This window comes from Petaurus breviceps, unplaced genomic scaffold, assembly GCF_028583685.1.
Source record: "Petaurus breviceps papuanus isolate PSGF00001 unplaced genomic scaffold, PetGlider_PUasm1.0 37, whole genome shotgun sequence".
NCBI lineage: Eukaryota > Metazoa > Chordata > Mammalia > Diprotodontia > Petauridae > Petaurus > Petaurus breviceps.
In genome coordinates, this window is record NW_027186296.1 from 41,614,703 (window position 1) to 41,626,723 (window position 12,021).

A 12,021-nucleotide genomic window follows, 5' to 3' on the forward strand; every position below is an offset into this window, starting at 1 on the left:
TAGGAGTAAACAAAGGGTGATGAGACCTTTTTTTTTTTTATATGATCACCATTCACATTCTTTATTACTGCTTGTTAGTACCAAAGAGGTAAAAAATACTTTTAACAACTTAGTGTGTGGATTAGATTCCACAATCTGTACATATCATACAAAAGCGATATTAAAGGCACTTTGTCAATTGGTGAACAGTTCTATGGTACCACAGGTCATGAATGAATAGGAATGAAAAAGGCTGGCTTGGTTTTTAAAAAATATGGAACACTTCACGAATTTGCGTGTCATCCTTGCGCAGGGGCCATGCTAATCTCTATATCGTTCCAATTTTAGTATATGTGCTGCTGACGCGAGCACATGAGACCTTTTAAAATGCACCAATACTCAGACATACAATAAATCATGACCACTCTGGCTCTGTTTACCATTCCCTCTTCTTCTCCCAAGGGAAAATGGTGGTTGTTCTAATAAAAGTCAAAATGCATCAATTAGATAGACTCTGGGGTTGAAATCTGAAGCGTCAATATTGGGTAGAGACTTACTAAATTACTGTCAGTCACATCTATACTTTATAGGTATTGAATAACTTCCATCCCATTGGATAATCCATACATAAAGTATCACTGACTATATTAACTCAGGTTGATATTATATTAACTCATTAATATGTGAACTCATATTAAACTCAGTATTAGTTTAGCTATGCAGTTTTCTATTATCGTTTAAGAATTATTTTCATAGATAAGACATTGAATTCAAGTTTGGTTTTAGAACCCACTGATATGGACTGTGGCAAGTCAATTGTTTTTTAGCACCCGAAGGAAAACTGGGGCAAAAACTCCTAAATATTACTGGCTGTGTTGTGTCATAGTACAGAGGGCTGGCCTTGAAACTGGATAGGCCTAGGTTAAAATCTTCCCTCTGGCACACAGGAGTTGTGTGACTTGGAAAGGCACTTTAAGCTGTGAGGGTTCCAGAAAATTCTTTAGGACTATAGATTGTAGAGAAGGTGGCAACCTATATTGCTAGAGGGAGTTTCCTCACCTGAGAGTTCCTTATGCCATTAAAATCGTAGGTCAGGTCCCTATTCCTATCTAAAGACTTTAGATTTTTTTATGAGCCTAAGCAATATAATTTCACCTATACTCATTGGAAAACAACGTTTTTAAATGTTTGCAAATATAGTTAGTTAGTGGTCCTTATTAGGGGATAAAACAGCCAAAAGTTATTAGCCAAATAAACTCCCAACATTAGCCTGGGTGTAGGAAGTAAACACAAACACAATTGATTACTGTGCCAGACTCCAGAACCACCATTTCGGTGACTTCCTTTCTCCTTGGCTGAAAAAAGAGTCTACTTTCTTGTTCCACTTTAAATGGAATTTCCCCATTCAGGAATGCTGAACCAGTTTCTCTCAATTTTATGCAATACCTCAGCCCCCTCCAGGTCAGCAATGCCCACTCAGTACCACAGGTGAAACCATCTCACCTGGCCACAAATGCAACAGGATTCCACCCTCTTAGTTATTACCTTTTCTCTTGAGAGAAGGAAGATGTGACAGAAATTCAGTAAGTATTTCCCAGAAACTGTTCGACCCTCACAACAAGGGCTGAGTTCCCTTAATTTCTGCCTCAGGCCAACATTCTTCTTTCCCAGCCAGTTCGCAGCAAAGAAATCCAAACAGGGGCTCAGAGGTGGGGCAGTAAAAGTGATCTTTATCTCTGAGCCTTGTTTTTTCCCTTCTACACAAATTCCTATTGTTTAAACCTGAAACTAATTTTAAATGTTCTCCAGGTTCAGTGCATAGCTCACAAACAGAATTTATGTAAGATCACTAGATTGTTACCTGAAAGTTCCTAGGTTCGGACAAAATCATGGGAAACATATTAAAGTTTTCCCAAAGCCCCTGTGGAGAAAAACTGGGTTGAATTTAGGGTATCAACCATGGCAATGTCCAGGTAAAAATAAAAAATTTTCCTTTATTCTTGTTTTTGGTGCTAAATGCACATGTTACCTACCAGCTGGCAATCTGGCTCTCTCAGCAGCAGGAGCCAGCTTCATTCTTGAGGAATGATTTCCCTTTGTCACAATTCTGGCACAAATTCCATTCACATTGGTGAACACTCAACAAAGCTTCACTCATTCAGTGTGACACACAAAATTTATGACATCTGTCTCCGGAATGTAGCTCTGAAAAGCCTCAGTGTCAAAAAGTATGCAGAATGGAAGGAATGCTCCACACATTTCTGATTTCTTTCAAAACCCGAGTCTCTAATTTTGGAAGCAATGGCACAAAGCTTGTTTAACTCACTTAATGCTTTAGCCCTTTTTGTTTTCATTGGGACATTCCAAAGTCTCTCCCAGACAGCTGCAACCACTTCCTGTAGCTTGAGGGAAAACTCAGTAACCCAGGGAGATCTCAGGAGCCATTCTACCAGTGAAGGAGACTTTTGGAAAGTTAAAATCTAAGCAGTTGTAGCTACAACTGGGATGGGTTGAGACCTAAGGCATTTCTGGCAATCATGGATAACTATGTCCTATGGTACCATGGGGAATTGGCATCAGAGGACCCAGGTTCAAATCCCAATTCAACTCCTTATTGGCAACTAGGTAACAATAGCAGATAGTGGTGGACTTGGAGGGAGGGAGAAGACCTGACTTCCACTGTGTGGCCATGGGCAAGCTACTTATCTACTCTGTCCCTAGGTTGCTTCAGTTCCCTCATCTGTAAAATGGGGATAACAACAGCACCTACCTCCCAGGGTTGTGGTTAGGATCAGAGAGGATAATGTATGTAAAGCACTTTGCAAATCTTAAAACATTTTATAAATATATTGCTGGATAGAGTGCCAGGCCTAGAGTCAGGAAAACTCATCTTCCTGAGTTCAGCTCAGACACTGACTAGCTGTGTGGCCCTGCAAGTCACTTAACCCTGTTTGCCTCAGTTTCCTCATTTGTCAAATGAGCTGAAGAAGGAAACGGAAACCACTTCAATATTTTTGCCAAGAAAACCCCATGTGGAGTCACATACAACTAAAAAACAATTATTATTACTTGTTGTGTGACTTGGGCAAGTCACTTAACTTGAGAAAATGAAGTACACTTTTCTCACCTGTAGAATCTGAGAGTTGGACTAGATGACATGACCTCTTCCAGTTCCATATCTGTGATCACATAGAATACTGTGACTAATTGTTGGTTTAGCTCCTCCTTAGTGGCATATGAAATGCCTCTTGCTTTGGATTTTCCTTGGTCTGCAGAAAATTCAACAACTGCTAGGCTTATATATTGAATGATGACAGATTTAGGAACTAGAAGTGCTCTCATGAAATCATAGCATCCATTTTCCTCCCTCTCTACCTCCAGCTTCAGGCAAGTAGAGTATTTATTAAGCTCGTTTTACAGATGAGTCAACTGAGGCCCAGAAAAGACCACTAATCTAGAGCTGGAAGGGACACCAGAGGCCACTCTAGTCCAATACCCTCCTTTTACAAATAAGGAAACTGAGGCCCAGGGAGGTTAAGTGATTTAAGAATTTAAGCTCCAAGAAGAAAGCAGAGCTGTTAAAGTGAAACTCCTAAGTAAATTCTAGTCACTTGGAAAGCAACAGTTAACTTGGTGCATTTGCAGCTATAATGTGTCTATTACAGGGCTAAAGACTTCAATATTGGCTGTCTGTAAGGGAAGAAAAAATTAGAAAATACTGGAAATTCATGTAAAGGACTGTCATTTATCTTTGTCCTAATATATACATATATGATTAAGGGGCAACTATGCCAACAGTATCATACAATGCATATGACTTTTAAGAAAACTTAAAAAAAAATTATTTTCCTTTTTTTGTTGTTTCATTGCATTTATGCTGCCTTGATAAATTTGAACCCAGTTTTCAGTTGGATGTTACTATGGTGCCTTGTTTTAGGGACACAATGCAACAATGGGTACAGAAAAATTAAATAACGCAATTATCCACATTCACAAGTTGGAAAACAAATGACAAAGACCACCAAATTTAGAAAATGTCCTAAAATGTGCATTTTTATTCCATATCATTATACAATGTTTTACATAGTTATAACTTTTAAAAACTGCTCAAAGAGTGTGTAAAATAAAGTGAGGCAAATACCGATTTTTAGTCCCCCCGAACACAAATAAGAAACATTCTCTATCGATTTTATGTAGTGCCTAAATTAATCTTTCATTTTAACATGAAAAACTGAAAAGAAAAAAAAAAGAGTGGAAATTTCTTTAGAAATGCTGCCCTACAATTTGTAATGAGCTCCAAGTGTACAAGTGTACTGAAGTCTTAAAATAGCTGTGTGGCTTACAAATCTTTTGTTGATGTTTTCAATTGAATTCAGGCATAGAAAGTCCAAATTCTCATCTCTTAATAAAACTCAGACAAAATAAATTACTGTGCTGGACAGAATTCTAAATTGTATAATCAAACAAAAGACCACAGAAGTACCTTTTGCTCAAAGTAGCACCAGTCCACACCTGATTGTGTTTCCAACGTTAATCTTGTTAAATACAGAGTTGGCACTTGAAGTGGAAATCTTTCTGCTTTAGTGAGGATTCCTGGACTGCACATACTGTGTTGCTATACTCTCTACAAAGTGTAGGCAACATTACACTGGGAAATGGCACATTTAAACCATCATAACCCTGCCCTGCCTAAGCCTTCCCCTTTTCTGCTGTTCCCCTGATGTCTGGCCGGTATTTTGCAGATGTTCCCGTGACAGTGGTAAAACAAACAAACAAAAAAAAAAATGAAAGGGGTTTCATGGCAAGCAGGTGTTTATAAAAAAAAATAAAAAAAAAGGTAAGAATGTGGTCGCCGCTAAGGAGGTTTTCACATGTTGTTTAACTCCAGTAAAGTCTGATCCAGCATCTGATGCATGCTAAGGTTTTCTTCCTTGGCATGTGCCACTTTCTCTGTTGTGGGATTAGAAAATTAAGACATCAATAGCAGCTCTTTTATACAGTGATGCTCTAATACATTCAAGCATGCAAACAGTCAATCATGAAGAGCAGATTTAGATGATTGGAACCAGGCATGCTCATAATACACTAGTCATGGTTTCCAAATTGACAAGGACCTGGAAAGAGGTATGGTGGCTTAGGAAAAATGAATTAGAGAATTACAAGTCCCCCAGGGTGCCCCTACATTTACAAGCTGTTCTGAGTAAATGCAGGTCAGACTTGGTGAAGGGTCACTAATTATTTACCATGGAAATACATACACAGAGAGGGAAAAACCAAACATAACTGGCTTTGCTAGGTAAAATGGAGGTCTAACAAAGTCATCTGTCACCTAGTAGTCAGTAAAGTGGCTAAACTGGGATCTGAACCCAGGTCCTCTGATTGGGGGAACCTAAGAGTTTTGGAAATGGCACCATAACCCAACCTTTTAGAAAGTGAGGATGAAATAACAAGGGTTCATAATGCAAAAATCAAATGAACCATTTCTCCTGCTAAAAGATTATCAACAATTAAAGAATCGTGTTGCATGCACACTTCATTAGGACATAGTCACAATACTCTTCAAGGACACAGAACATTAGCACAAAATTCTCATTTGACAGACTTCCAGATCCCACCCACACTACGGGCCTGAAATAAGCATGTCTTTCAGCCAGCCTGGGACCTTGACCTGGGCTCTTTTCAAAGCCTGGGTTGCCTGAACATGGATGTACTGAATCATAATTCAAACAGGGCATGGCATGTGAAGCAGATAGCTATTGTCTGCTTTAGCTTTGAGAGTGAGAGGTGGACTCACACCTGCTCTCCAGTTAGCAGCAGACAATTCAGAACCATGTTGCACTATTCAAACCAAGGGCTATGGAGGAGTGTGGAACTGACAGTAGCCTATATGTGTAATTAAAGAGATTTCTATGTATTTTGGCAAAATATTAGACTGGAATTGAAATCAAGAGACAAATGAATTATTCTAGTTAGGAAAAAAAAAGGGCAGACAACACCAGCCTCTCAGCTAGTTTCTCTCACTTGCATGTCTCCAGAACTGACCGTTTTCATCCCCTTACAATGTGGGTATTGTGATCCATAGGTTTCTTGCATATGGACTACATTTCTAGAATTCAGCCTTAGTGAAACATTACAGTTTAAGTTATAAAGACTGACGCGTCTTTCACACTCAGGGTTAATCCTCATTCAGGGCCAGCTTTAGCTCATTAGTTAGGCGGCGGTTTTGCTCAAGTTGCTGGTAGAGCTGGTCTGTACAAATCAGCAAGCAGGTTAGAAGAGAAAAAGAGAGGCAGAATGAATAGAGGGTTAGTCAAAGAAACAGTGGAAGCAGGAGTTAACAGAGAGAAAACAATCACACCCCAGACAGCTGGGTAACTGGTTGCTTCTTTAGAACACTTTACCTTCAGCCTCATCACCAGTCTTGTATACCTGGATGGCTGATGGCTAAAGCCCCATAGCATATCCTGAGGAAGGACGGTTTTGACAAGGCTAGAAATGTCAGAGGGCCAACTCTTGGATGAGGGAGAACAGAATACCAGGAGGAGAAAGAATGAACACTCACACCAAGAATGAACACTCATACACCTTGTCTTACCACACAAGACAAAGTCATATACAGTTTCTGAAAACAGGCTCAGTCCTAAGATAGGCATGGGAAATGTGCTCATCAGCCATAAGCCTAGCAACAGAACAGGAAAATGCAGTTGGTCATTTCTACCCCCGAAGTTTTGTAAGCATCTGTCCACCAAGTCTTTATAGAGCAATACTTACCCTTTCCCTTATCACCTATACTGACCCTCCACCCCCTCCTATAAGCCCACAGGACTCCACTCAGGAAATTAAAAAAAAAGTTGGAGAATTTCCTTTTTTCTTCAAAAGAAAACCAGCAAATAACCCCCCCCACACGACTCACCTTTTTCAACTAAAAGGATGCATGATGTAAATATCGTGGATGAAAAAGAGGAGGTGGAAGAATGCAGTTCTTGTTAGCTCAAATAATGATTAATCATCACTACTGCCATCTCCATAGGAGAGTGGCTGGAAACAGTTTTCTTTTGCAAAGACCTTAGAATTACAGAATTTTAAGGCTGTAAGGAACCTCAGAGAGGTCATCTATTCTACCTCCTTATTTTACATATGAGGAAACTGAAGCCTTAAAGAGATTACCAGTCTTACCCAGCTCATAGAGAGCTAAGAAGAGGCAAGAGTACTTTGAAATGTTTGGAACCTACATCCTTGCAATTCCAATCTAGTTCCCTCTGCACGAGTTGAGAGCAGTTTTAAAAGCTTAGTCTTAAGGGACCTCAACTAAGGCTCTTGGGGAATGTCATTTAATTTCATTATAAGAATTAAGGAGAATGTGGGAGGCCGTAGGATTTCAATATCATATCTTACCATGCCATGCTGAGGACATATAAACATATTGGCAAGAGGTTGGAATATGACAAATTATTCCCAATTGCTTCATTTCAAAATGCAATTTTTTTTCCTACATAAGATAGAACAGTGAAATTCCTGATAAATCTGTGCCAATTTCCCCTCCTCTCCGAACTATGGTGTGTGTGTGTGTGTGTGTGTGTGTCTTTTAAAACTGAGTTTTAAGTTTAGAGCTAAATGAAAGGAAAATTATAACTAATCTTGGCAACAAGAATCAAATTTAACATTAAACTACTTCAAGTCCTTGATATCTGTCTCCCTATCTTGTGGCGAGTGGGACAAAGTATAACTGATTTTAGGGAACAAATCAGGAATGTGAAATACCTATCGCATTAATTTCCTCAGGATGACAGGCAGAAGAAAACTAAGCTTTCCCACTTCCTCTGACTCTGTGGCTCCCTCCTACTTATTTTGGTACTTCACGACGCCTTTTTTAGAGGATGTATACATTGATACATACTTCTATCTAACACTAAAGAGAAATTTTAAAAAATTAAGTAGCTAACTCCTGGACTTTGGGAGAGGGTGGCCTGGGTATACTGTTTTTAAGTCAGAGGACATTTTATACTAACATTGGACCAGAATTCAAACATTTTACTTTTGAGTAGAGATCTAAAATATATGTACATTGCACATTTCTGTCCTAAACATGGCTTCATATTGTCAAACATGTGGACAATTATCAATATTTCAATGCCATTTGCTCTGGAACACCTGAACAGATGGGAGTGGAATAAAAGTTTTACATTGTAACATAATATACCTGTTGTCAATGCTATGAGGCAGATAGGTGGCACAGTGGATAAAAGTGATGGAGTTGGAGGCAGTAAGGTCTGAATTCAAATCCTGCCTCAGACACTTAATAGTTATGTGGCCCTGGACAAATCACTTAATCTCTCTGTGCCTCAGCTGTCTTGCCTATAAAATGTGAATAATAACATACTACATACTTCACAGAGTTGTTATGAAGATTAAATGATTATTAATTAAAGATTAAATGCATTATTAAGTGCAATTTGCAAACCTTAAAATGCTATATAAATGCACTTTAATATTACTAGTAGCAATATTTAAAATAACTACATAATTATTATGTAATTATCACTACATTCATAATAATTATTATTCAACTAACAGCTGCTAGAATTGGAGTGTAACCTATGATATGATGAAGATCAACAGCATGTATTAGAATACACACCAAAATGGGAAAGTGGTTGTCCTCAGTCTGGGAAAGTTGATTAATGGACCTATTTTTAATGAAGGAAAAGTGTGATAGTGACAAGCAAGGAGCCGATAGTCTACATAATCTTGTTTTGGTGGTTTTTTTTGGAGGGGGAGGTGAGACAAATAGGGTTAAGTGACTTGCCCAAGGTCACACAGCTAGTAAGTGTCAAGTGTCTGAGGCTGGATTTGAACTCAGGTCCTCCTGACTCCAGGGTTGGTGCTCTATTCAATGTGCCACCTGCCTGCCCCATACCCTACACAATCTTAAAAAAATATAGCAGTTCTGCCAATCAGGGAAAATGATCAGTTGCCAAATCTTAAGGTCTAAAGGCATGTACATTTAAAAATAATGGTCCATGTAATCTATGAAATCTATGTTTCGAGGGGGAGGGAAATGAATTGTTGATGATTAAAATTACTGCCTAAATCCACTAGCATGCCACCCTATGGTAGTCAGTTATATAATGGTGGTAACAGCAGGCAAGTGGTTAGACCTCCCCACATCCCGTCCTAGTTTGTGTGTGCTAGTTAATTCTATAATCCACTCCTATTGCTATCTTTGAACTTTCTCCTAACTTTCTGGGTTCCAGTGGAAGTAAGAGTGGTTGCCTGGGTAGTAGCTGCCTGGGAATAAAATGATATATATTTGCACACAAGAGCCCAGGAAGATCATATTCTATAACAGAGAACAGTTTTCTCCCAGCTTTCAAAAAGGTGTTTGGGAATAGTTATCAACTGGTGCCAATGTGCCTGCCAACCAAAACTTAGCTTGCATTTGGTACCTTTAGGGGGGCAGCGCCAAGTTTATTCTAAGAGGTCTATGAAGACATCTGTATAAACAGGAGCTGTCATTTGGGGTCATATTTGCCAAATAACTTTCTATCTCATATCATTCTTCTCCCTCTGCCACCAAGCCTTACTTTGCATACCTGATTCCATCTTGGACTACCTTTCCAATCTTTTAGTCTCTCTTCTCCCCTCCTTTCCTCTCATAATGCTTAAAGAACCCTTTCATGTCTTGGGAACACCTTCTAAAAATAGATGCACCTCAAGTACAGTTTTAGATACTGGAAAGTATTCAGGGATTATCTGCACATTAACTAAAGCAGGAGCTATTTTGTTTAAGACAGGAAGCCACAAGTGGTACACTATCACTTTTTTTTTTAAATTAAAATTAGGAAGGAAGGGCCCCTGGCCAGAAGAAGAACCATAAACCTTTAGGGGACAAACAAAGCAAGACACTAACTCGAACCATAAATATCTTCCTCTTTGAAGGGAGAGATTGTCCAGATTCCAGATAAAAGAAAAAATTTTAATACCATTGCCAAAAAAGAGACATACCTTAATTCAAAAGCCATATTAAACAAAAACAACAACGACAACAAAACAACTGTATTTCATATCCTTCCTGGAGTCTAAAGAGCAGCTGATACTATTTCTGGATTTATTCTTGTATTTATAGATTATAGTGACATCCATAAAAGTGTTCCTTTCAGTACTGCAGAGCATGAAGGTGATTGCATTTTCCTAGGCTAATAAGCCAGTGGAGAATAAGCTCTGCTCAGTCCTACCAGGTGGGAAAGGTTTCAAGTGTGGCCCTAGGAACAGATCCATGCTAAATATGGACAGGCTTATCCCACCAGTAAGTGGCCACTGGGAGACAAATTCTTAATGTGTAGCAACCCCAGAAAGAGCAACATATCCACTATTTTGGATCAATGAAAAGATCATAAACATTTCATACACACAAAACAGCTTGGGACTTAAAAACAAAGGGGGAGATATAGCCAGCTTGCTGGTGGTGGTAAAATGTCAGGAATGAAAAAAAGAGAAAACTGTACTTTCAAAGTTCTAAATTTCGAACAGCCTTTAAAGGGTAGGAAACAAGATTTTTTCAATAGCTGCTCTTGGTGATATCTAACATCCTCCCCATCACCACACCAATTTTAAGTAGGAAAAACAAAATCAACTGTTAATGGCCACATCTTAAAAACATTTAAGGTTTTGTGGAGACAGCTCCTTAACCCAGTGATAGCAGATGTGGAACCTCTCTACCTAAATACATGAAGTATAATCATGGATTTTCACTCTTGACTCAGTATCACATTATTCAGAAAACCCAAGAGGACATTTTCAGGATGAAAATGAAGACAGACAACTGGGAATAATGAATACATTTTACATGGCTTCAAGTCTTCCTACAATGTAAGAATACTCAGCCTCTTCCTTTGGAACTCGTGGTCCTTTGAAGTTGTGTTCTATGTAATCAGTTCAAACATGGGTTTCTAAGACATACAATAAATTAAAAACTGTATCTAGACAAGCTTAAAAAAATGCTTGATGATTGGTTGAAACAGATGTCTCACTACAGAATCATGGTGACAAAAACTCAAATTAAATTAAATGAAAGGAGACTGAGATGTTAACAGTAGGTATGCTGTCATATGAACTAAGGTCTATAGGCTAAAGAGTAAGATTTTATGATTTTCAAAAGGACTAGCATTTATGTATAATGTGGAGAGGAGGGAAATGAGAAAAGGAGCAGCCTCAAATAAATCCCTTCTGGCAAGAAGCAGATTTTCAGTTTTATTCAGTGTTCAAACTACTCAGCCAATAAATAGGAATAAAAAGGAATAGCAAAACAGATACAGCTTACACACAGGTGTTTATTTTACATCAAAGGAAAGAGCTTCTGTACAATAGAAGGCACAGCTGAGAGCCTTGCCCTGAGGCAGGACACTAAAGGAAGACAGAATCAAGGTCAGCTGGAGGACACGACAAAAAACCTGAGAAAAACTGCAGAGCTCAGACAGGTGGAACATCCAGCTTGATGAAGGAGTCTTGAGAGAGGTGAAGCAAAGAAATTTATCTGCATGAAGATAAAAAGGTGGGAGAGGGGAAAGAAAAGTGGCACAATGGAAAAAAAAGAAAAACAACAAAATAGCAATAATAATGTGAGAGAACTCAGCATGCAATGCCAGCCACATGTTTGGCAAAATTCACAGAAGCATTCTAGCATGGATTCAAAGTTGTTCTAAGAATCCTTCTGGTTGTTAAATTTTAAAAGATACACACCTAGGACTATCAAAGCGAGTCTTAAGGTAAATGATCACCCTACAGAATATTTACTAATTGGTGCAAGGTTTTTGTTTTTCTCAGTATCATAGAATATTAGAATTTAGCACAGCACCTGGCATATAGTGGGTGCTTAGTAAGGGTTTGTTGACTGATTGATTAGAGCTTGGGAGAGATTATCTTGTTCAAGTCCTTCATTTTACAGATGTAACTGAGCTGGTGGACTGGTCTGTCTTCCAAATCAATAATAAAGTCTGTCAGTCTTTAGAGACATAGAAATTCTCTAACTCTTCCTTGGAAATG

The 12,021-nt window shown here is 38.6% G+C and overlaps 1 protein-coding gene and 1 non-coding gene across 17 annotated transcripts in view; both read right to left on the reverse strand.

The window, feature by feature from the left end:
- Positions 1-247: 247 nt before the first annotated feature.
- On the reverse strand, positions 248-351 carry LOC138169663 (U6 spliceosomal RNA). The gene has a single exon (XR_011170418.1). It is a non-coding gene; the product is annotated as a U6 spliceosomal RNA (small nuclear RNA).
- A 3,654-nt stretch (positions 352-4,005) lies between these two features.
- TPM1 (tropomyosin 1) overlaps positions 4,006-12,021 on the reverse strand; it is a 33,596-nt gene continuing 25,580 nt past the window's right edge. For 12 of the 16 annotated variants that reach the window (XM_069098379.1, XM_069098370.1, XM_069098369.1 and 9 more), the window contains one exon: positions 11,290-11,512. In XM_069098379.1, coding sequence (XP_068954480.1) covers positions 11,310-11,512 — 203 coding nt within the window. In that variant the 3' untranslated portion in view covers positions 11,290-11,309. Of the gene's footprint in view, positions 4,930-11,289; positions 11,513-12,021 lie in introns of those variants that run through there. The other 4 variants (XM_069098371.1, XM_069098368.1, XM_069098377.1 and 1 more) reach the window with 1 other exon arrangement.